The sequence below is a fragment of the Sardina pilchardus genome, chromosome 14 (assembly GCF_963854185.1).
Source record: "Sardina pilchardus chromosome 14, fSarPil1.1, whole genome shotgun sequence".
In the NCBI taxonomy this organism is placed as follows: Eukaryota; Metazoa; Chordata; class Actinopteri; order Clupeiformes; family Clupeidae; genus Sardina; species Sardina pilchardus.
The window spans coordinates 9,910,704-9,937,548 of NC_085007.1; the positions used below are offsets into that span (position 1 = coordinate 9,910,704).

General features: G+C 44.8%; 1 protein-coding gene across 1 annotated transcript in view; it reads left to right on the plus strand.

Moving 5' to 3' along the window:
- map1b (microtubule-associated protein 1B) overlaps nucleotides 1-20,861 on the plus strand; it is a 38,557-nt gene extending 17,696 nt beyond the window's left edge. The window contains exons 3-7 of the mRNA XM_062554733.1: nucleotides 12,366-12,448; nucleotides 13,373-13,513; nucleotides 13,937-19,016; nucleotides 19,192-19,424; nucleotides 20,572-20,861. Coding sequence (XP_062410717.1) covers nucleotides 12,366-12,448; nucleotides 13,373-13,513; nucleotides 13,937-19,016; nucleotides 19,192-19,424; nucleotides 20,572-20,727 — 5,693 coding nt within the window. The 3' untranslated portion in view covers nucleotides 20,728-20,861. The remainder of the gene's footprint in view (nucleotides 1-12,365; nucleotides 12,449-13,372; nucleotides 13,514-13,936; nucleotides 19,017-19,191; nucleotides 19,425-20,571) is intronic.
- Nucleotides 20,862-26,845: the final 5,984 nt, after the last annotated feature.

The window sequence follows — 26,845 nt, forward strand, 5'->3', positions numbered from 1 at the left end:
TCATTCCCTCAATGTCCAAGTTATATAATGTGACACGGACATGTTGCTCACAAATGTTGGCCTGATTCATATTGAGACATAGGCTACTGTAGCAGCGTTGGGCGCAGACTGAATGCTGGAGCTGTGCGCGATGGTGGCTTGTACTGTAGGTGCGGGCGAATCGTGTTTAAATCCTGTGTGTAAATCCTAAAAGAATTTGTAACAATTTTCGACCATTTCTAAACATTCACCCTTTACTCATTCAAGTTATGTTGTAGGTGACAGTGGATATCCGCTGAAACGGTGGCTGCTCACGCCATTTATGAACCCACAAACAGTCAATGAAGTTGCGTTTCTTGTCTTTCCCGCTGTTTTTGGCATGTTGTCCACAGACATCAATATTCATTAAGGGCGTTTCGCTGAATATTTATAAGCAATTATGGGTGTGTCTTGAGGTACGCACAGGTGCCGCAAATGTAGAGTAGAGCTTGATTTATAAAGGGAAATTGGCGTGGAACGTGCGTGCGCACGGTTTTATAAATCAGAATATTTCTGTGCGCACGCACTTTCTGAGTTTTGAGCGCACGCCATCTTCTGGCGTACATCCTGCGCAAAGTTTTATAAATGAGGCCCCAGGTCATAAATAAGAACAGAAACCTCTCTTCTCCCTTTCCTGTTCCCTTCTCTTCTCCTGATCTCTCTCCTCTTCCATCCCTTTTTCTCATCTCCTCTTTGTAATCTCTCTCTCCACTCCCCTCCTGTCTCCTGGGGCCTCATTTATAAACGATGCGTACGCACAAAAGAATGCGTACGCCTCGTTCTACGCAAGCTTTGGTATTTATAAAAAGTGAACTTGACGGGAAAATGTGCGCACCTCCACGCAAGCTCTGACCCATGCGTACGCACAAAAAAGGGAAAAGCAGAAACTGCGACCTCAGGAGGAAACAGGTACAACGACCCGAAATTGGTTCAATAATTGAAGTTTAACACAATACAAACATAACATCGCGCAATGACGCGCATCAATGACATAACTGCCTTAACCTACAGTAATCCTGTTTAAAATCTAAAACGTGGTTGATTGTTGTTTCGTGCGCCCGTCAAAAAATCCATCTTATTTGATGCAAGAAAGACATGTTGATAGGCTATGTATGTTTTGTTAATTATCCACATATGGCTTTCATGCATGTTGTGTTATTTGTCAATAATATAAATCAAGGCTCAAACATGTTGCTTGTTAGCTTGCAAATGGTAGGCTATATACAGTAAGTGCTGACTTGCATCGGCTTTCTTGCCACTGGCTGAATCGAGAATGGCTGACTGGACTGGGATAGCCAACCTTCAGCCGAATTTTGACAGGCGTGTTAGCAGGTGTAACTGCTTCATCACCAAACTACATCAACTTTCCTTACACAGTGAACAGGCTAATAAAAACGCAGCAAAGTCTAATTTCCCAAATGTGATCCGTGCTATTGACTGCAATCATATTGCTATAAGAGCACCGAGTGAAAATAAATGTGCCTTTGTTAACAGGAAGCATTTTCATTCCCTCAATGTCCAAATTATATATGTGACATGGACATGTTGCTCACTAATGTTGGCGTGATTCATATTGAGACATACTGTAGCAGCGTTGGGCGCAGACTGAATGCTGGAGCTGTGCGCGATGGTGGCTACTGTAGGTGCGGGCGAATCGTGTTTAAATCCTGTGTGTAAATCCTAAAAGAATTGTAAAAATGTTTCGACCATTTCTAAACATTCACCCTTTACTCATTCAAGTTATGTTGTAGGTGACAGTGGATATCCGCTGAAACGGTGACTGCTCACTCCATTTATGAACCCACAAACTGTCAATGAAGTTGCGTTTTTTGTCTTTCCCGCTGTTTTTGGCATGTTGTCCACAGACATCAATATTCATTAAGGGCGTTTCGCTGAATATTTATAAGCAATTATGGGTGTGTCTTGAGGTACGCACAGGTGCCGCAAATGTAGAGTAGAGCTTGATTTATAAAGGGAAATTGGCGTGGAACGTGCGTGCGCACGGTTTTATAAATCAGAATATTTCTGTGCGCACGCACTTTCTGAGTTTTGAGCGCACGCCATCTTCTGGCGTACATCCTGCGCAAAGTTTTATAAATGAGGCCCCTGGTCTCTCCCATCCCATCCCAAATGCACTGAGTCTGAACCTATACGTTTGACATAAAGCCCAAATACAGATGGATTGTATGTGCACAGAGGTTGATAGTGTGAAGCACCACATTGGGATGTGAATTTACCATTTACTGTGTAGAAGCACTTCTCCCCACACTCACAACATGGGCGGAGCAGATTGGCGTCAGGGCCAGATCAGAGCCACATCAGGGCCAGATCAGAAACCACATCAGAGCCACATCAGGGCCAGATCAGAAACCACATCAGGGCCCGATCAGGGCCACATCAGGGCCAGATCAGAGCCGGATCCACTACTCTATCAGCCACGCCCAAGACGTGCTGTCACCTGTGACGCCTCTCTCCCTCCATCTCTCGGAAGCTAATTTGCTAATAAAATTCCATGATTGCTCATAAAGATTTCCATTTGTGGGAATTTATGACGCCACATGAATATGCCTTTAACCCCTCAGTGTTTTTCCATTCCATAAAGACCCCAAGAGACCATGTGGGCGGTATCCCTATCGTACTCCATTAGAGTGATGACTCGGAATGGATCTGCTCATATATATTCTTTATTATCGGCCCACACACCACTGCATAAATGATATATATTAAGGCATTAAGGAGAACTGAATCAGAATGTAGTGAGACACAAAGTAAAGCACGGGTAACATGAGCCCTTTAGCGGATTGAGATCGGATACTCCTGCAGAAAGCAATTAGAAGCAGACTAACAGGTACAAGAGGCTTGGCTTCTGCATTCTCTGTGTGTGTGTGTGTGTGTGTGTGTGTGTGTGTGTGTGTCTGTCTGTCTGTCTGTCTGTGTTCATGTATATGTGTGTGTGTGTGTGTGTGTGTGTGTGTGTGTGTGTGAGTCCACATGCGTGTGTGCATCCAGTGTGTGTGTGTGTGTGTGTGTGTGTGTGTGTGTGTGTGTGTATGTGTGTTTAGGGGTTGTTAAATGATCCTCTGATGGATGAGGAGTTATTCATCAGGACATGCCAGGGGGCTGTTCAACCACAGGGAGCCCATTTGAGGAGCCCGCTGATGGACTAGCAATTTTGTGTGTGTGTATGTGTGTGTGTGTGTGTGTGTGTGTGTGTGTGTGTGTGTGTGTGTGTGTGTGTCTGGCTGGCTGGCTGGCTGGGGTGGGGGAGGTAAGTGTCTTCGGGGGTCTGGGCAACAGAGAGAGAAGAGAAGGAGAGAGAGTAGAGAGAGAGAGAGAGGATAGAGATGCATGAAGGAATATGGCAGAATCTCAAGAGAGGACAACAGGAACAGAAGAGGAGTGGATGTTCGACAGAGAACAGAATATTTATGTTCAGAAAGGGATTGGTTGTAGAAGGAAAAAGGCAGCAGAGATAAAAATGGATGTTCCATGCTTAACGAATGGACAGAATTAAGCCTGACCAAATGGACATAAGCAGACCAACTAAAGCCTGACCAAATGGACTGCAACAGACCAACTAAGCCTGACCAAATGGACTGTAACAGACCAACTAAAGCCTGACCAAATGGATGGATAAGCTAATAAAACCAGGTGGTCTGTGGATTGAGGAGGGACTGTGGGCTAATAGGCAGTAGCAAAGATCCTTCATTACTGACAAGATAGAGCAACATAATGCATCTCTATGGAAGCAAAATTCGAACAGTTCCTGTCTGCTTAAAGAGGCGTGTCGCAAAGACGTCATAGTGGGATATCGATCGGCAAGCAGTTCAGTTCAAATGTAACAGCACTTTCTAGGTCTGCTTAACCCTCTCTGGCAGTAGTGCTGGGGTAAGGGAGAGACACAGCAGTTATAGGTGTACAAATAGTACCGATGACACAGCTGAAGATAGAGGTTTGGAAGATTTACTAGGCGAAATGATTCCCAATTCTTGAAATATGATGATTACTAAGGATGATGCACACAATTAGGTGTTGACATGGAATGACATTCAAGGCAGATGATAGAGAAATACATGTAGATAAATGTATGTATAGAAATATATGTAGTTGGCACGCAGGGAATAATAGTCAAGGCTGATGGAAAAGAAGTATGCAGGTATGATAGTCATGTTGAATGATAGCAGAGGCAGACATTCCATAGAGTTAATGTCCTACCATATATTCTTTCTACCTGTGCACTTAACACAGGTGATATAATTAATGATCTGATCTACCTGGCAGCTAAGGATGAGCTGGTTTCCAAAATGGTTGGATCAAATACTTGGCAGGACTTTTACTTTCTGAATCCGGGATGTCCGCCTCTGAATGATAGTCAAGTTAGATGATAATCAGGTTGGATGATAATCAGGTTAGATGATATATTCAGGTTGGATAATAGTCAAGTTAGATGATAGTCAGGTTGGACGATATTCAGCTTGGATGATAGTCAGGTTGGATGATAGTCAGGTTAGATGATAGTCAGGTTGGATGATATTCAGGTTGAATGATAGACATTTGATGATAGTTGGGTTGGATGATAGTTATGTTACATAATAGTCAGGTTGGATGATAGTCAGGTTAGTTGATTGTCAGGTTAGTTGATTGTCAGGTTAGATGATATTCAGGTTGGATGATAGTACATTGCTGATGATGGCGCAGGAGACGCTATGGATGGAATGGTGGGGGTGTTGGAGCTACTGGTGAGTGGTGGTGACCCACTGATAAATCAGCAGAATATTTCTCTGTCCAGACAGATGGCTGCACAGTGCTGCATTAGCTAATGTGCAGTACCTGTGCAAACAACAGCCTCAGCCTGGAGAGGAGCCAGAGAATCTGCCCAAGATAAGGTCTGCATTGAGCATAGGGTCAGAACCTAAATGGGAAAGCACTTGAACATGATGTTCTGTGTGGGTGAAGGCAGAGAGGGTTAAAGCGGAGCGAGAGGGGCAAACGTTCGACCATTTCCGCGTTCTATGTTCGCAAAGGGGAGGGGGGACGAAATCCCCCTTTAAGCAGACCTAGAAAGTAACGTTACATTCAAACTGAACTGCTTGCCAATCTGACAGAGATCGATATCCCACTATGATGTCTTTGTGACACGCCTCTTTAAGCAGACAGGAAATGTTTGAATTTTGCTTCCATAGAGATGCATTATGTTGCTCTATCTTGTCAGTAATGAAGGATCTTTGGTGAAGGTGAAGGGGCTGTGGCCATTCTGCTGAATGGAGTTCTCTCTCCCAACACGGGACTGTGTGAGTTCTAGAATTCAACTGCAGAAAGAGACTTCACGCGACAACCAGTCAAAATGAAGTTCCAGCCTCGGGACAGACCGCCAGACTATCAGGAAAGAAGCCGCAGCTCTAAGAAGGGAACACACTGCGTCAGGAAGTCATTAAAACACTTAATTAATGACTGCGCTAAATTAGAGTCAGCAGCTATGAATCTATTTGAGTGATGTAATTTCATATTATAACAAGAACTGAGGTTAATTGTTACGCTACCCATGAAATGCATGTCGATACTTATAAGTATGGGTTCCAAACAAGTAATGGATATTCTATTAAAATGGGATAAAAGAGGTAAACCTCACAATCACTGTAGGTCACACAGAGCAGCACACACACACACACACACACACACACACACACTCACTCACACTCCTCACATACACACAAATACATTCACTCACACTACACACACACACACACACACACACACACACACACACACACACACACACTTTCCACACTCTACACACACACACACACACACACACACACTTTCCACACTCTACACATACACTCACATACACTCGCTCACTCTCCACACAAGTAATGGATATTCTATTAAAATATGGACTGTCGTTCTGGGCGTTCTGTCCCTGTGTGTAGGAGTGACACAGAAAGGAACCTCGGCTCGGGCCCTTCCTCAGCACTGCTGGAGACGGAGAGCCATGCTACTCATCCTCATACTCATCAGAGGACATGTTCAGCTGCAGCTGTTCAGCTCTAATATGCAGTACCAGGACAGTAATGACTGCCTTCACCATAGCAGGTGTAATTAGGCCTCCAGTCCAGACGTCGTGCTTACACTAATGAACACCCATGCCGAGTATTAGCACTCCAGAGGTAGCAGATGACACGGTGGGGTTTGGCCAAATCTGAGTCGTGAGTTGCTACTGTAGCTGTCTGAGTGTTGTTGATGTGCATGGTGTTACTGTAGAAAAGACATGTGCGTTCAAAGTAGCACACAAGGCAAATGCTCAAAATTGTTTTTTCAGTTCGGCTCTTTCCCTTGATCTTCCTCATTCCTTTGTTTCCTTCCCTCTACTGCCACTCGTTCTCTCTCTCTCTCTCTCCAAATCACTGTTACTGTTCCTCTCTTTCTCTTCTCCTCTGGCCAGCGTAGAACTCTCTCTCTCCTTTGAGCTGCGGACATTTGTCTAATGTTTGACTCTGTGTGCCAGATTTAAATGCACCTCGGACGCTTCCTTAGTGTTGGCAGAAATACTGCAGGTTTGTTGCCATGCCCCCATGGACACTACTGTGTGTGTGTGTGTGTGTGTGTGTGTGTGTGTGTGTGTGTGTGTGTGTGTGTGTGTGTATATTCTGTGTGGACATGAGACAGAGCCTGAGAAAAGGGTAATCTGGGTCATATGACCTTGAGAAAAGCACTATAAATGGACTCAGGCAGCACATTTGTGTGCTTGAGAGGGTCGCTACGGTCATTTGTGTGAGAGGGTAGCTAGGGAGTATATCAATGTGTGTGCCTGTGTGTGTGTGTGTATGTGTGTGTGCGCCTCTGTGTGTGTGTATGTGCGTGTGTGTGCCTGTCTTTGTGTACACTTGTCTGTGTTTGCTGCACCATGCTTCTTTTGAGTGTGTGTGTGTGTGTGTGTGTGTGTTTGTGTGTGTGTCTATGTGCGTGTATGTGTCTGTCTGTATACAAGTGTCTGTGTTGGCCCCTGTGTGTGTGTGTGTGTGTGTGTGTGTGTGTGTGTGTGTGTGTGTGTGTGTGTGTGTGTGTGTGTGTGTGAGACACTGACGTAGGAGTCGCCCACAGGGAATTCAGTACGTGTTAATGTCAAAGGCTCTGGGTTCAGCTGGGGAGATGGGGTAAAAGAGGTAAACCTCACAAATAGCTCAGACAGAGCAGTACACACACGCACGCAAACACACACAAACACACAGACACACAGACACACAGACACACACACACACACACACACACACACACACACACACACACACACACACACTCTCTCTCTCTCCCTCTGACACTCACACTCACACTTCACACATACACACACATACACTCACACTCAACACACTCACTCACACTCAACACACTCTCTCACACATTTTCTCACACACTCACACACACACACACACACACATTACTGCTTCACTGCACCTATGATCATATTTCAGAGGAGACGAATTCAGAAAACTGTTCAGCATGTCAGAGACGTGTCTAGGTTACAGCCGCGGTTTTGGTCCGGCGTACGAGACCTGCATCCAAACCCTCTGAAATGTGTCAGAGTTGGATGAGTTTGGGGGGTTTGGCTGAGCTGGCCTGGTGCATAAGAATGCTGCATACAAACTCTCTCAAGCTGAACATGTCAAAGCTGGATGACTTTGCGAGGCTTGGCCGAGCTGGCGTACGAGAGCCGCATCCAAACCCTCTGAAACGTGTCAGAACCGGATCAAACAGGATCCAGTGGGGCTGAAACTGCTCAGCTCTGGTGCGCACTGCTGGGTGCGATGCCGGGCACTGGGTCTATACCGCCACTGGGCTGTTCCCTTGTTCTGTACGGGCTCTGTGCTGGTTCGGTTCCGTAGACATCATGTTCTGTTGTTCTGTGGTTGTTCTGTGTGGTTTTGTTCCACAGACGTCTTGACAGCCCTGTTCTGTCATATTGTGGTGGTTCCATACTGGTTCGGTACCTTGATAATTTGGTTCTGATGTATCGTAGCGGTTCTCCCGTATGTTCCTGTTACTAGGACAACTCTGTTCTGACATTTACCCAGCAGATAAAGAGCCAATCTTAAGTGTGTCAGTGTTGACTGAGGGCATAAAGGAACAGAAAGGGAGCCCAGTGGTGCAGTGCAATGAGTATGTCTGTGAGTCTGACTGGACTGGCTGTTCTCTGGTCAACCGATCAGAGTAATACAGAAAAAGATGGCAGAGTCACAGTGAGAGAGTGGATGAAAGTGTGTGTGTGTGTGTGTGTGTGTCTGTGTCTGTGTGTGTGTGTGTGTTGGACTGCCAGGCTCAGAGGGGAGGATAGAGACGGTGTCAAAATCAAAAGCACAAAGAAATGCTGAAGGCGTGACTTGGACCAGCCAGAGAAAGACACTGGGAAAAAAACAGAGTGAATAAGAAGGAAGTGTGGAGAGAAGAAAAGAGAGATTTTACTGTCATGCTTCCGAGGGCTGTTGGGATGTTAGTCACGTACTGCTGATTCCAGGCTTTTTTTCCTGGGGAGGAGCACATGCTGAGTTTCTTCAAAGGCATACACGGGGAACCCTCCTTTGGAGAGCCTTGTGGGAAAATGGCTACCCTGCTGCGCTTTCTCTGAGCCTGAGGACGTGGTGACATCATACAGATGGGTACATGACATCATCAGTAGAGGACAGTTTACTGTAGGTCATCATTAATGGACTGCCATGGATTTGTGTTTGGTCAGCATGATGGGCCTGTGGTTTGTCTTCACTATAGAGTGCAGCCAGAGCTGCACCAAGAAGTATTCAAAAAGAGATGGAAAAAAATGCCGTAATAAAAACATCGGAAAAACTGAAAGAGAAGACAGGCAGAGAAGATGTGGAGAAAGAGAGACATAGAGAGAGAGAGAGTAAAAGAGAGGTTTGAGATTAAGGAATACGGATGAAAATATGAAAGGAATGAGAAAAGATGAAAGGAACAAGATGGCAGACTGTCAAATTGCCTACTGGATGTGGGAGGAGAGACTGTGGGGTTATATGCTGGCCAAGAGAAGCGGGAGAGAGAGGGAGAGGAGAGACATATACTGTAGAGAGGAGGAGTGAGATGTTGGAGATGAAGGAAACCTGCAGGAGAGACTGTGGAGTCGTACTCTGGCCAGAGAGGGAGAGAGGGAGAGAAGAACAAGGTGAGGGAGAAGGAGAGAAAGAGAGGAACAGTAACAGTAATTCAGAGAGAGAGAGAGAGAGAGAGAGAGAGAGAGTGGCAGTAGAGGGAAGGAAACGGATGGAGAGATAGTGAGAAACATCAAGGGAAAGAGCTGAAGAGAAGGAGCACACAAGTAGCAGGTGAGCGAAAGGACAGAGGGGACAACATTAGAGAGGCTTGCTGCTCTCTCCCTCTAGACCTCTCTCTGCTGCAGTCTTCATGCTGAGGGGGGGAAACCTTTGGTCAAACCATCGATCGCAGAAGCACAGCACACCTCACCTGAGCCCAGCTCAGCAGCGTCCCCCCCCCCCCCCCCCTGCAGAGGGTTTCCCCAGAGGACCCTTGGCTCTCTTTGTTCTCTACAAACGATCAGAGGAGTGGCGCAGAGCTCTGATCATAGCAATGACACAAAGATTCTCACTACAAAGAGCAACATGAATGCAACTGGACATGACAGCTGCATGTGTGCATTGCGTTGATTAAAGAAAAATTCTCCGTTTCTGTTCTATGGTTCTGTGGTCACTGTAACCTGAAATGTTTGCTCAGTGACAAGAGACTGAGAAGGCCTGGATGCATCCATGTCTATCCCAACCCCGCCTGACAGCAGAAGGCTGTGTCAGGTCAGTGCTTTGAGTCTGGCATGAGCGACAGCCTCTGATATCCTCGGTGGCACATTCTCGCAGAGAGGAATTGAGGCAGTAAGGCTGTCTTAACTGAGGCTCAGATTGAGCTACAGCACTAAGGCAGTTTCAGTCGAGGCTCAGATTGAGCTCACTGCCTCTCATCTCCTCTGTGGAACATTCTCACAGAGAGGCATTAAAGGACTACGGCTCTGTTTTAGCTGAGGTTCAAATTGAGCTCCATTCTGAGGGTGCGTCCCTATGGAAACAGAGCTTGATGAAAGGTTCCATCCATCATGGAATAATAAAGTACAGTCTCTGGAATACTGAGAGATTAGATCTGTTTATCTCATCTGTTGATATAAATGCTCAACTCTTTCTACATGCTTTTCTTAGAGGCTTATATTCACCTTCAGCATTGTGAGGTTTTCAGAGTATGGATTTTCCCCTCCCTGCCTTAACCACAACACATCTAAGGTGACAGTCAGAGAGGAAGGCATTTTTAGAAGGCTGATAAATAATAGAATATGTCTGTTGTTTTTCCAGGAATCCTGCTGTGCTCCCCCAGTTATTTTAAGCTCAAAGTGCTACAAGAGGGAAAAGGAACTCTCCTGTTATTTCCACAACCTCTGTGTCAAGAGTGACAAGGCGTTTTTTTTTTTTTTGTTACAGGATCATGCAGTAAACCGCACACACACACACACACACACAAAGAGAGATAGAGAGAGATATATAGAGAGAAATACAGCTATATTTATGGCAGTGGCAGTTGGGAGAGTCACAAGCCCTTACAATTATTTTGTTTTTCTTTCGTCATTCTTTAACAGGTTTAACTGAGTAGATGAGTTCGGAAGCTTGTGAACTGATCATCTCTTTCTCATTTCAAATGTGTCTGATTAAGATTTAATAGCAATAAACAGTAAACAGTGTGACTGTGTGGGGGTGAGAGAGAGAGAGAGAGAGAGAGAGAGATGATGCAAAATAATTTCAGATGATAAATGATGACACAGCGTGCCTGTAATAACACTGCAATTAACCCCTCAGTCAGACAAGAGACGCTCGCGCACACACACACACACACACACACACACACACATACACACACACACACACACACACACACACACACACACACACACACACACACACACACACACACACACACACACATGCACATTGCACATGGACGCACACACACACACAAATATACAGACCCACAATCACTTTATGAACTAGAAAACCTAATGCCATATCTTGCCAAGTTAGCAGGTTATACCCACGGCTTTGCTTGCCTGCAGACTCGCCATACAGCCATGGCTATATCCTTTACCTTTACTCTCACTCATGGCATATTGCTTAATTAACCACACTAAACTAATATATTCAGTGGAGTGATAATGTCCTTTGTCTGTGGTCCCTGACAGATAAATCTAATTAACCACACTAAACTAATACGTTTAGGAATGATGGTGATTCAACAGCCCTCGGAGGTGTTAATTTTCCAGCTGGGCTGACAGTGACAGAGAGCTGAGGTTGGCAGAGTAGATTAATATTTATAAGAGGAACACGACTTGCTGACAAGACCACCGGATCATGACAACCTGACAAATTAGGTGTCTTCCATCTCCCCCGGTAATAAAAGGGAGCGGTGAATTCCATCCTGGAATCACATTTCGAAATGATTTTGTTTTCACTGTCGGTTGTGCTTTGTCACTGGTATCAAAGAAAGGTTTATTTATCTTTTATTCTTAACAACTTTGGGGTTCATTGGTGAACATTGGCAAAGATCCTTACATTTTCAACTGTCTCTGACATTGGCATTCTACTGACTTTACGTTGTTTGAACTCAATTGTTATGTCACTGATAATAATGGGTTAACTTTGCTTGCGCTGATTTTTCTTCTCCTACATCTCCTACAAGTAGGTGAATAGCATCTCTTGTGCAATATGATATAACATGAGTAAAAAAAATAGATATAGTGACTGTCGTAGGGACATGGGACAGGCGTACAGTATGTCTATCTCTGGTACCCATGGAGACAGGTGGAGCTGAGGCCCAGTGGAGGCCATTTTATAATTGGCCATGCAGCAATAGACAAGGGGACAACTGCTGTCACATCTGTGTGTGTCAGATAGTCAGCCAGGCAAAACCAACTCCACAGATGCAGACAGACATACACACACACACACACACACAGAGACATACTCACATGCACACACACACAGACACAGACAGACAGACAGACACACACACACACACACACACACACGCACACATACACTGCTCTATTGCTGTTTATACATTTGTCATCACTGATTGATCTATGTCCTACGCATAACATGTAAAGCTGTGTAATGTGCTGTGAATTTGAACTTGAATTTGTCTCTTGGTGTGTGTGTGTTTTTTTTATCATAATTATGTGTATTGTCTGTGTACTTTGAAAGCAGATAATGGGACGTGATGCTTGGACGTGGCCTTACTGTATGTAGTCTAGAAGACAAGGGTTGAATGGTAATGATGGGTTTCTTTGTTTTCAGGACAGAAGATTCTGCACCACAAAAGCAATGTGCTGGAGACAGTGGTCCTCATCAACCCCTCGGAAGAAGCTGTCAGCACTGAGGCAAGTGTATGTGTGTGTGTGTGTGTGTGTGTGTGTGTGTGTGTGTGTGTGTGTGTGTGTGTGTGTGTGTCCTGGTGTATGTGTGTGCCCGGGATTCATGGTCTTTGAGATGTTCTAGATATTAACTTGAAGCGTGTGCTTCAAAATGTACTGTACCGGTATATTCAAATATTCATAATATTTGAAATATTAAACAAACTGTATTTTCTCATAGAATACACTGATTAAACCAAATCAGTCCAAATCCAGGTACAGGTACAAGGACCCATCTGCTGCAAAAACAAATAAACACACAGGTCATGTATGGATCCTAAAAAGCACAGTCATACAGATTTCTCAGTTCCCTCGAGTCCTTCCATGATGCACATTCCGCATGCCTAATTGTCTTATGTAACTGCGGCTAGAATGACATTGTTTGCTTTGTTGTGAGGAGACAAGAAAACTGGAGCAAGGTCATTGGTTGTACGGCTGTGTGAGGTTCAGTTAGTGTACTCAAAGACCTGTTGTTGATTTGGAGAGAGAAACACTGATATCAGACCATCTGGTTTAGTTGTCCTTGTACTGTTTTTTTTTTCTGATGTAACTCCTACACTATCTAATTGAAATGGGTAGGATTGCTCTCTCAGAATGAATAAGATTATGTTCAGAGGGCGAATATGAGTATATATGATCTGAGTATTTGGACTAGAAAATATGCAAAAGCGCTTTTCAGTGAAATGAATAAGGTTTACTGTAATTCAACCAATTTTTGCTGTACAGTATACACCCTCATCTCTCTGCTGCAATCTCAAAGTCTCTCCCCCTTTCTTTCTCAGTCATACACAAGCAGTAGTTCACACACATGTACATAAATGACCATTAACAGCCTCAACATGAATGAGCTGAAAATAATTCTCAAGTGGTTTGTGCACGTTTGGGGTTCAGGTGCGTCTCATGATCTCGGACACAGCTCGACACAAGCAGCTGGTCCTGGCTGGACAGTGTGTGGAGAGGACAGGTGAGCTCATCCTGCAGTCGGGCTCCTTCTCCTTCTTCAACTTCATTGACATCTTTACTGACCAAGAAGTAAGTATATTCTCGGACCTAATTTCCAGAGGCAAACATCCTGGGTTCAGAAAGTAAAAGTCCTGCCAAGTATTTGATCCAGCCATTTAGTAAACCAGCTCATCCTAATTAGCAGCCAGGTAGATCATGCAATTAGTGATATCACCTGTGTTAACTGCACAGGTAGAATAAATATATGGCAGGACTTTTACTCTCTGGACCTGGGATGTCTGCCTCTGCTAATTTCATCTGCTACACTTCATCTGTGTAAGCCTTTATGTCAATGTTTATGTCAAGATTTGGCATATTGGTGTTATTGATTCTATATATTGTATATATTGGTGTATTGATTCTCTTCTATGGTTATTATGGGTTGTGGTTGTGGTGATCATGGGATTACCAGCAGTGACTTATTCAGTACTGGTGTATTTTTGTCCCCTGTAGATTGGAGAACTTCTCAGTAGCATACATCCAGCTAACAAGGCAAACCTCACACTGTTTTGCCCCGAACAAGGTGACTGGAAAAACTCCAACCTGGACAAACACAACCTCCAAGACTTCATCAACATGAAACTGAACTCCGCTCTCATTCTCCCTGAAATGGAAGGCCTGTCAGAATTCACTGAATACCTGTCAGAATCAATAGAAATCCCAAGTCCGTTTGACATTCTTGAGCCACCAACATCGGGTGGATTCCTAAAGCTCTCTAAGCCATGCTGCTACATTTTCCCTGGTGGTCATGGAGACGCAGCACTCTTTGCTGTCAATGGTTTCAACATGCTGGTCAATGGCGGGTCAGAAAGGAGGTCTTGCTTCTGGAAACTTGTGCGCCATCTTGACCGGGTGGATTCTATCCTCCTGACCCATGTTGGAGACGACAACCTGCCAGGTATCAACAGCATGCTGCAGAGGAAGATCGCAGAGTTGGAGGAGGAGCAGTCTCAGGGATCCACGGCCAACAGCGACTGGGTGAAGAACATGATCTCCCCAGATATAGGGATTGTGTTCCTCAACGTACCCCAGAACCTGGAGAAACCAGATCCAAACTTTCGGGTACGGAGGAACGTCGACGAGGCTGCTGCCACACTGCATTACCTGAGCAAGCTGTCTCTGACACCAGAACCACTTCAGAGGGGCACTGGAAATGCAATTGAACCCATCATACTCTTCCAGAAAATGGGAGTTGGAAAACTTGAGATGTACGTCCTTAATCCAGTGAAGAACAGCAAGGAGATGCAGCACTTCATGAAGCAGTGGACAGGCACTGAGAAAGACATGGCTTCCATTCTACTACCGAATGGAAAAGAGTCAGAGCTACCAAACTCCTATTTGTCCTCTGTCTCTTCACTGATTGTATGGCATCCAGCTAACCCATCAGAGAAGATTGTGCGTGTGTTGTTTCCTGGCAATTCCACACAGAATCACATTTTGGAAGGACTGGAGAAACTGAAACATCTGGATTTCCTGAAGCAGCCAATGGTGACACAGAAAGAATTGAACGCAAACATGGCACCATCACTTCAACAAGCAAAGATGAAGCATAAAACAGATAGCAAAGAGAGCCTCAAATCATTATCAAGGCCAGCAAGTAGAGGCGTAAAGAGAGAGTCAAGGGAGGAGACACCAGAGAAGGCAAAGGCAGATACAGAATCACCTATGGAAACTTTCCACAGGAAACATGAGGAAGCTTCACAGATGAAGGAAAAAACTCCAGTGAAAAAAGTGGCAAAGGCTCAAGAGAAGGAGATGAAATCTAAAGTTGAGCAAACTCCAGAGAAAAAGAAAGCGGACATTAAACCAAGAGCTGCTCCCAAGGAAAAAGTCATGAAGAAAGATATTAAGAAATCAGTTGAGAAGAAAACTGATGACAAGGAGGTGAAGGATGTTGTTGATAAAAAAGAAGAAAAGAAGAAAGATGAGAAGGTGACACCAAAGAAAGAGGAAAGGGTCAAAAAAGAGGATAAGATTAAAAAAGAAGATGTGAAGAAGGAGATGAAAAAGGATGTAAAGAAGGACTTTAGGAGAGAGTCTCCCATGAAGGCCAGCAAAAAGGAGGACAAGAAAGAAGTAAAGAAAGACGATCACAAGAAAGATGTGTCAAAGCCTTCCAATTTACTGAAAAGGAATGCAGCTTCTTCAGCTGAAGCCAAGAAACCAGCCCCTAAGCCAAAGTTGCTGAAAAAAGACGACGCATCAAAGAAGGAGCTCGGAAGTCCTATGAAGTCCAAAGAGAAAGGGAAGGTAAAGACTACCAAGAAAGACACTAAAGTCAGTGCGGCCAAAGCTGAGACTGCTGCAGCAGCAGCTGCTGCTTCTACTGCCGCCGCCGCTGCTGCTGCTGCAGGTGTTGCAGCTGGGCTTGAGGTGGCAGCCAGTTGTGCCGAAGCTCTGGAAGAGGAAAGGTCTTTGATGTCAACTCCAGAGGACCTCACCAAGGACTTTGAGGTGCTGAAAGCAGAAGAATTTGTTGAAGATGAAGAGGCTTTACCTCAGATCAACACTGAGGAAATCACACTTGCCAAAGAGTCCCCAGAAGCAGGCGAGTCTGTGGATGAGGGTATCACAACAACAGAGCCAGAGGCAGAGAGCGGCGAAACTCCCGACGAGGTGGAGCCAAAAGAGAAAGTCAGCAGCTTCACCAGTGAAAAGTTTGAAGATGAGGGAACAGGACTTGAGGAGTCATCTGAAGCTGGGGACTATGAAGAGAAAGGAGAGATTGATGAAGCAGAGGAGGAGGAGCAAAGGAGAGAACTCAAGTCTGAATTGAAAATCCAAGAAAAGAGGAAGAGAGAGGAAGATGAAGAGGAAGAGGGAGAGGATGAAGCCACTACTGTCATCCAGGCTGAGACATCGAAACAAACCCTGTTTGCTTCCATCTCACCAAAAGTTTGCTCCCCCATTTCTCCTGCTGCTTCAATTCATGATGAATATCTTCCAGAAGGTTCTGGAAGTGAACCAGCTTCAGACGATGAAAACCGAGATGAACCCCCTGAAGAGTATACCACCTCAGGCCATACCATGTCCACCATTGAGATTTCAAGTGTGCCAACACCCATGGACGGCATGTCAACTCCAAGGGACATCATGAGCGATGAGACCACAAACGATGAGACTGACTCTCCTTCTCAGGATATGGCCAGGTTTGGAGGGGCTAAAATGTCAGGCGATTTTGAGAGAAAACAGCTCCCAACTCTTCAAGATGGCCCTGAAGACCACTCAAAAAGTGATGCCACAGATGGTGAAGACTATCAAGCTTCAGCTTCTACCATCTCACCTACATCTTCACTGGAAGAAGACAAAATTGTGGATTATTTCAAGGAAGAAGAGGGCGGACGCAAGACACCTCCAGTCTCATTAAACAAATTTGGCATTCGCTCTTCAAGACTGGCTTCTGACTCTTCAATGGGTCCAATAGTGAGATCTCCGTCTGGTGATAAGAATGTGAACATGAGCTTCTTATCATCAGGTATTGCCTCACCCATTGAACTGGGCACTACCCTCACAGGGATTCCGTTCGAAATAGGCGAGAGCTCACTGAGTCCAGATGAGAAGACCCTGGAGGGCACCTCTTCTCCACAATCTGCTGGCCATACACCTTACTATCAATCACCACTAGACGAGAAAGCAGGAACCCTACCACCTCAAGCAGGGGACAGTGATGATGGTCCAGTAATTGTGGAGGTCACAAGTGACAAAGAAGACTCTCCTAAACAAGGTAGTCCAGTTGATGAGAAAGTTCTCAAATCTCCAATAGAGAAGTCTGCATCTCCTGTGTGTGGCTCACCAACCTCTGGAGCGGAATCTCCACCAAAAAGTGAAAAAGCCGACAAGGTGTCAACATTTAAAGAAGAGAGCAAAATGTCAATATCAGAAGGAACAACATCTGATAAGTCTGCAACTCCAGTTGATGAAGGAGTTGCAGAGGACACCTTTTCCCATGCTGCGTCTGTGTCAACCTCTCTGGCTACAATGAGTTCTTTGCGAGACCCTACAACTGATGATGTTTCACCATCTCTGCATGCTGAAGTTGGCTCCCCCCACTCCACAGAGGTGGATGACTCCCTCTCTGTCTCCATAGTTCAGCCTACGACTACTTTTCAGGAGACTGAGGTCTCTCCATTGAAGGAGGACAGCCCACGACCAATGTCCATCTCCCCAGACACCTCTCCCAAAACGGCCAAGTCCAAAATGTCCCTTCAGGAGCCTTCGACCATGCAGGTCCCCCAGGACTCCCCTGACCATTCTTTGGCCTCAGTTTTTGGCAAGCAGTCACCACAGCACCCCTCTGCCCCAGGGGCTTGTGGGGTCACTGAGAACGGACCCACAGAGGTAGACTGCAGCCCATCCGACATGTATGACCACAGCTCAGTCGGAGATCATAGGGCTGAGAAGCCAATGCTTTTCAGAGAGTGCGACTCCCCTCGTGCAGCCTCGGCGACCCCATCAGAGGCGTCTCAGTCCAGTCCCTCTGTCATGACTCCTTGTCAGGTTGGGGGACCAAGGGACATGTCCCCAAGTGCAGCAGCTTCCTCAGGTCCTGTTACCCCAAAAGCATCCTCCTTAACACACTCCCCTGTGTCCCCAGACTCACCGTTGGGGGACACCAGTTCTGGTGGGACGAATAAGGGAAATCTGTCTCTGGCTGGAGGAGAGACTAATCCCTTCAAGTGTGAGTCAAAATCTCCTGTCAGCCCCAAAGCCCCCTCACCATCTTACCTGCCTCTGTCCTCTAATTTCTCAGAGTCGTACACCTCTCCGACCTCTGGCGCTTCAAACTTTGAATCCAAAGATCCGGACAGCGCCATGAAGAGCCCCTGTCGTCCATCCAGGACGGACGTGGATCTGTGTCTGGTGAAATCCTGTGAGTACAAGCACCCAAAGACAGAGCTGTCACCATCATTCATTAACCCGAACCCACTTGAGTACTTCCTGAATGAGGAGAATTTGAACCCTCTGGAGGAGGAAAAGCCTTTGACCAAGTCTAGTGGAGGGCCTCCGCCCCCTGGCGGGAAGCATCATGGGAAACAGTGTGAGGAAACCCCTCCGACCTCAGTCAGTGAGTCCGCTCCCTCCCAGACAGACTCTGATGTGCCTCCCGGCACAGAGGAATGTCCCTCCATCACAGCAGATGCCAACATCGATTCAGAGGACGACTCAGAGACTCTCCCAACGGACAGAACACTCACATATCGCCATGTGGATCCTCCGCCAGTGGCTGCCCGTGATGCTGCTCCATCCCCTCCCCGCCCTGACGTCTGCATGGTTGACCCAGATGCCTTGGCAACTGAGGAGAGCAACCAAGTCAAGGACACAAAGAAGGAGGCCGAAGAGAAGCCCAAAAAGAAAAAAACTATGGCGAAGAAGTCTGCATCACCAGCCCGAAAGAGCGCCATTTCAAAGACAAGTGCAGCGAAGGAGACAAAAACTGCCTCTCCGAAGAAAAGCGCCAGTGCCAAGGGAGGAGAGGGGAAAGATGCGAAAAATGCAACCAACACTTCTGCCTCCCGAGGTGTGAAAAGTGCAGGTATGTTCTTACATTCGGACATTACTGCTGCCAATATTGAAGCACTGAACATTGACTCGTCTCATATCTATTGAATATGTTCTTAGAATGAATACGTTCTTAAAGTTATTTAGATCTAATTTGAACATTTACATACATCAGTGTATAAGATTGAATACCTATTTCTGTCTCACAGGAAGCAGTAAAACCTCCAGTGGATCAGCAGTTCCCAACTGCCCCCCAATGTACATGGATCTGGTCTACATCCCAAACCATTGCAGTGCCAAGAACGTGGACTCTGAGTTTTTCAAGCGAGTCCGCTCTGCGTACTATGTGGTCAGTGGTAATGACCAGGCTGCCCAGGAGCCCAGCAGGGCAGTGCTAGATTCTCTGCTGGAGGGGAAATCACAGTGGGGAAACAACATGCAGGTGAGTCAACAACACCTTAATGGCTGAACTGCTCACAGAGTACAACGGAAATGGAGCGCTTAGGTTGCAAGAATGCTTCTGTTATTACCAATAGAACTGGCAATTTCTGTTTTTACCTAGCACATTCACTCAGCTTCAGTTTTAGTCCAGTCGTAAGTCCAGGGCCGGGTTTCCCATTTGTTAAGAAGCTCTTAAGTGTGAAGAACTTCTTAGGAGCGCTCTAAGAACGTTCTTAGGAGCGCTCTAAGAACGTTCTTAGAACGCTCCTAAGAAGTTCTTAGCACTTAAGAGCCCCTTAAGGAATCTGGGAAACGCGACTCAGAAGAAATCAAATAAAAGCATGAGTAAAGAGAGAGGAAGTGTTTCCTGCAAGGATTGTAGGCTAACTGATGAGCTCATTAGTTGAATTAAAAAAAATAATCTGTTTCTTAATGTTCCAGACCAAAGGGATTTTTTCCCTGTGTTAGAAGGGTTTTTGTAGCAGCTGTTATCACTCCTGGTGGATTTCAGGATACATTAGCATTAATTTGCAATGGCATTAGCATTCAATTAGCAACAGAAGAAAAAACTCTTAAGAACCACAAAAACCCATCTCTTACGATGCTAAAGGGTTCTTATGGGGAGTTTTATTTCTGTAATGATTGATAGCCATTGTACCTAAGAATACCTAAAGAGAATTAGAATAGAGAGTTCTACCACAAAGTCTCAGGGAGGCCCAATGAAAGTTAACAAATGTTTAGGATTTGCAAAAGACGTAAGCAACAATGAGATAGTCTTTGGCATGGGCCCCGTCCTCAGTCCAGGTCACTGAGCATGGAGATCCTTGCAGATCCAGAATAAGCAGGGGTGAAGCCTACCCCCTGGACAGTTGGAAAAGGCAAAACTGGTGGTTGTTAGAGAGGGAGGGTGGGAACCTCAAAAACTGGCGTGTGTGTGTGTGTGTGTGTGTGTGCAAGTCATGTCATTATAAAGACTGATGCAGACTGGTGATTGGTCAGAAGTAACGAATGAATGAGTGACAGCATCAAGTCTTCCTGGCAGAACTTAATGCTGAGGCTTCCATTTCTATTCAGACAGGATAACCACTTTGTTGCTGATGGTTGCTGACCATCCTCCTTGGTCCTATATGTCCTTGTTTTACCCACAGGTGACCCTGATCCCGACGCATGACTCTGAAGTGATGAGGGAGTGGTACCAGGACACCCACGAGAAGCAGCAGAACCTCAACATCATGGTCCTAGCCAGCAGCAGCACGGTGGTCATGCAGGACGAGTCCTTCCCTGCGTGCAAGATAGAGCTGTGAGGTCGCCAGGGCTGTGACCTGCAGGCCTCGTGCTGTGTCTAAGGCACGCAGCTGGGTTCAACTGTCATAGAACTGCAGAACTAAAAGGTCTAATCAATGTCCCCTCTCAAAACAACAACAACAACAATCCCCCCCCCAAAAAAGAAATTTGTGAAGTCAGAAGATATTCTACAACTTATTTATCTGATTTAACTGATCAGTCACATATTTTGAAATTGGAATTTGAAACATGAGTTGTAGTGATTTAAACATATATTTAAAAGCATACCGAGTGAGGAGTATGTTCCTTATCATGTATCATAGGGAAACCGTCTCAGTGAGGAGATTGTTTAGCCTGTGGAGAAAGTCGGAGAGCTGAAAGTTGAAAACAAAACACTAAGGTGTGAGAAATGAGCATCTTCTCAGTACATGTTAGCGCCATTGAGCAACTAAACTGCAGGGCAGCTATACCAAAATACTGGACCCATACAGAAAATGTAGAAATGTCTTACAATGCCATCACAGTGAATGTGGAAGCGGACTGGTGCGTTGTACTTTGGATGCTTTTAAACAAGTTAAAAAGGGAACAAGACTGTGAGATAATCCAGTCTAGTCAGTAATGTAGCTTATGACAACTCGAAGATCGAAGAATCATTCATCACAAATCAAGGGAAGTAGGTAGCTGATATCAAACAGAATGTTATAGCCAACAGACCATTTAAGAGCAGAGTACAGATGGTACACAATCTTCATATTACCACGATCTACACACCAAAGGATGATGATGATGATGGATATTTTGTTCAAAATGCCTTAGAACGTGAATTGAATGTACACCATGATTGATGCACTTACTGTGAGAACAGAGGTCGAGTCTGTATAGAGACAAGTCACAAGTCAAAGGCAAATCCCCACAGTAATAGATGAATGAGCTGGTGGCAATGTACTGTAGGTGAATCATAGTGTTTGTCCAGCACGATGTGGAATGTGTCAGTTGTTATCTGAAGCAGTCCAGTCCTTTTATGATGTAGAGTGCTTTTCTGCTTGCAAAGTGGCCTGTGGCTTGTGTCGAGATGACACCCTGACAGGCAAAAATACCCAATAGCATCATAGTTAGACCTCCTCTTAAAGTTACAAATGATACAATTTATGCTTTTATTAGTTTCAAACTCATAGAATTAATAACGACAATGAGCTTCCTCAAGTTTTATTGATGTCATGCAAGTGCTGCTCTGCATAGCAAGGTTTGTTACAAGCGAAGGGAGAGGAACGTTAATCGGCACGTGGTCGGAGTGGGTTTTCAGGTTTTCTGCTGTGAAGTTCCTAAGTGGCATGATTTCCCCCCTTTCTTTTACATCTGTACATTTGTAGGCTATGTTTAGAGTATGTTGATATTTGCACTATATTTTTTTTGCACATGATTTTTTTTTTATTAGTTAATTTATTCCAAGTTAGTGTTATCCTTGTGACTATTTATGATACGTTATTTATTTATGAATGACTGTGGAAATACTTGCATCTTGACTGCCATGACAAAGATTCATGTTGAGACTGAGACTTGAACCACTTGTTTTCTCGGGGTCATATTCTGAAAGAACAACACTCTACCAGCTGTAAGTCAGCAGACATAGTCATTTTTTTTTAAATGATACCCTTTGTTTGAACTTTGGTTTGTTTCAACTGTGCTGCAAGTACTGCACAAAGTGTATCTCTGCTTGACTATTCAAATGAGTTGATGAGCCAGATTCAACCAGAGGCTGCTGTCAGAATGTGGTATTTACGCTTGAAAGCTGAGCAAGTTTCCTATCCTTTGGACAATTTCTTTTCTAGAGCAACACTGTACTATAATTATAGATAGCTCTGTGGCCGGATGACTGGATTGAAGACATAAGCACGAGTAATGTAATATACTAAACATTTCTCTCTCCTTCACGAGGGAGATGCAGAGAGGTCAGGGATTACTGAACTGCCAACACAACAAAATTACAAGTCTGTTGTTGAAGTGATTAAGTATGGTGTGCGATGCGTGTCCTCTGGGTTTCTGCCATATTCTAAGTGCAGGACAGAGAAAGAGATCCCTTTCTCTGTCAGAGTCAACCATTTTTGGATCTTAGATCTGGACTGTTACTGTGTCTAAGCAAAACTGGTATCAGGTGGACAGAAACATGCTACATTTCTGTCTCGAAGCTTGTCAGATTTTGTGCATTGTGACAGAGACCACATTTGATCCCAAAATGGCGTCTCTGGTTTCCAGCTCTTTTTACGATGTCAGGCTTTCTCTAGAGCTGTACTGTAATGGTGTGTAGATAACATTGAGAGAGAATGCTTCATGAGAGAGACAGACTTCACAGTTTCACTTCTGCTTGATCTACATGACTCGGATCATAACCCAACACCTAAAGACAAGATAACACAAGTACCGGAGAGACGAACCACCTAACACTCAATACAGTGGCCAACATGGCTCCAAGCATTTATATGACAATGCATTGCAGCATTTCACAGAGATCAACAGGAGTCAAGTTTTAAAAGTTCAATCATAATACAAACCAAGAACAAATACAGGACAGCAGGGCTGAACTCAGTCAATAGTTGTAAATAGTTGCAGTAGAAGTCTTTTAACCAAGCAAGGAAAAGCAAGAACATTTTAAGCATTTAGAAATCAGATGAACACTCAGCTTTTGACTATTCTCTCAGCTTCTCTCTATATCCATTGTTTCTTCTCTCTCTCTCCCTCCTCTCTATCTCCCTCTTTCGAGTGATTGTAAGAGTTTGTTTGCAGCTGTGTAAGGTATATATGTCTTGTGAGCTTGCATCGACCCTAGCCCTTTCCAAACTCATATCTAACGTAGAGGATAGTTTCATGTAAACGTATGACCTAGTGCTTTTCTGACATTTGTGTGCAATATCTCATTTTCCCAGCTCATGTGGGGGCATTTGATGTAAAGGGAACTACTATGGAACACCAAGGGAAACAACATCATAATAAAAACTGTTGTGGAAATCCATGTCATGTCATATTGATGTCTATTTTTTTGCTATCATGTGTTTGACTGAACCGCATGTTCAGAGACAAAAATGCTCTCATATTTACCTCACACACTCACCATTTGATGCAATTTAACGATTTTTCTTCCCACATCCGTCTCTCCTTTGCCCTTGTGAGACATTAAGAAGCAGTTTTTCCTAAATAACTACCTGAACTGTGACTCCGAGGATGATGAAATAGTAATGGTATGTTGGTCTGAGGAGCCCACATAAACTTAAAATGCAATATTAAAATGCTTAAATCAGCCCTATCTTCAGATGAGATGTTATGGACAGCACCAAATGTCATATGTACTGTATGATTAACATGACATCCTCTGGGAGTCTGCCAAGTTTTGTGGAATTTCATCCATGGGGGGCCATAAAATAAATGAATTTATGTACATTTAGATATGTACACTCATAGGCCTGTAGATGGTGCAGTTGAGGGAAGGGTTTCTGGTTTAGGATGATACTGTCACGCATGCACAAGCACACATGCACTCATACATGCAGGAATACAAACACGCAGGCATGCACACACACACACAGATACACACCCATGCACACACACACAGATACACACCCATGCACACACATACACACACACACACACACACACACAAATCCACATGCACAGACACGCGTAAACATACGTATGCATGCACACATGCACAGACACACACACGCACACACACACACACACACACACACACACACACACACACACACACACACACACACACACACACACACACACACACACACATATACAGTATATACACACACATACACACTAATTTATTTACACGGGCTGCAAGAGTAGGAGATGTATAGGCCTATAAATTGTGCACAAAAAGGAGATACAGACAAGTTGACAAGCGTAATTTATTTTGGCGGAGAGAATGTGCAGAACTGAGTGGCCATCAAAGTTTGTACCGCGATGCGGTACATCTAGTTCAGATGTGGTTTTTGTCTAAAAAAAATATGTCAGTGAAGCAAATTACAATATTTCACAAAACAGTAGAGTTTTGTAGAGAAAATGACAGAGCAGTAGACTAATAGAAGGAGGGAGAGTATGGGAGAGAGAATAAGGCTCTAAGACCCTACTGTCCCTAGCAGTGTGATTGGCTATAAAAGAGCACGAGGCTCCGGGGATGCTGTTCATCCACCAGCAGGGCTGACGATGAGAGGAGTGGCCCTGAAGGGCTCACCGAGGATGGGCTTGATTTATGCCAGGAGACAGCGTCTGGAACCTGGGGCGAGGTCCAACCGGTGACCATTTATTACATTGATTTTCACACGCACGCACGCACGCACGCACGCACGTACACACACACACACACACACACACACACACACACACACACACATACACACACACACACACACGCGCGACACACACAGACAGTCATACAAACAAACCTGTCTATAGATGACGTAAGCTCTCTCTCTCTCTCTCTCTCTCTCTCTCTCTCTCTCTCTCTTTCACACTCTCTCTCTCGGCCCCCCCTCCTCACACACACATATAAACACATGCATGCAAAAACACCCAGACAAATAAATCCTCCTCTACAAAGCGTGAACCTACTGATACTGACGCATACTGTACACTGTGAAATTATGAATAAGTAAACGCTTTAAAGCCTTCATATGTCTCTATCTGGAATGAGAGAGAGAGAGAGGGATGAGGATTGAGAGCGAGTGTGTGTTTTTCCAAAGGACGTAGTCAGTAGAGGTGTTTCAGGCTGTGACTAAACTGAATGTTTTTTTTAAGTTATTTTTTTTGAGCTTTTTCCCTTCATGTCAATAGAATAGTGGAGAGACAGGAAACAAGTCGTAGAGGGAGACGGGGCGGGATCGGGAAACTAAACTGTGTTTATCTCTGCGTCTGGCTCATGCCACCCATGCCAGTCCTGTGCCATGCCAGTCGCCAATGCCAAGACCGACATTTAAAGGGACACTTCACCGATTAGCATTAAGCTTTGTATCTTTAGAAAACCAGTCATGTTTTTGAATGGTCGTGCATCATTCCCTCAGTTTGCTTTGAGATGGGAGAAATGTGGATTTCAATGTTGGACTTCCTGCTTTCAATGATGTAAAAATCATCATTTTGAGGGAATGATGCACGACCATTCAAAAACATGACTGGTTTTCTAAAGATACAAAGCTTAATGCTAATCGGTGAAGTGTCCCTTTAACTAAGAGTGACACAGCCACTGCAGGCATGTTCCAGGCCCAGACCCCCTTCAGGGTGGCAAAAATATCTAGCTGAGAACTCACTCAGATGGCATGGATAGGGCCAGTGAAATCCTATATCAAGAATTTTACACAATTGTGGATTTCTCACCCTACAAATGTAATTTCCACACTGAAATCTGAAATGCCTCTTTATTGCATGAGGGACAGAGGTAAAGTAACCTATCCCTGTGATATGTCTCTGCTCACTCTCCCTGTCAGTAACAGCCAATGACTTGACCGCATATGCAAGGCGTGCATCTAGCGACAGCAGCCAGTGGGACCCATTAGCGTTAATGGGATTGGGACTGACATCAGAGCAGCTCCTGCACTAATGAATGAGGTTGGGGTCATACAGGAAGCCATTTATATCAGGAGACAGAGGGTTCATGCTGCCTTGCCATATAGATTCCAAATGTGATGGCAGATTATCTCATCTCAGCTCAACTAAGCTAAACACAGCACAGCACAGTGCTGTCTTGACCCATAGATTCCATCAGCTGTGATGGGAGATAAGCTCATCTCAGCACAGCACAGGGCAAGGCAAGGCAAGGCAAGGCAAGGCATTCATACATTGGGGTAATTCAATCTTCATTACTTAAACAAAAGCAAGGAGCACATGAAAGCACAAAAAGGGCAGTATAGTTTAAAAGTGTGCCACGCTGTCTCATATAGCAGCTGTTATTGGACATTGGCTCATCTCAGCTCAACACAGCACGGAGCAGCACTGACCACGAGGAGAGTGCACTGAGATCCTTTGTGTAAATCACTCGGTTTATGGGGCTGACTGTCAGCTGGGGCGTTTTACTTGCCTCTGCCAGTGAGACTGGGCCAAAAAGCAGCAGCACCATAGCCACTGATGATGATCCAAACA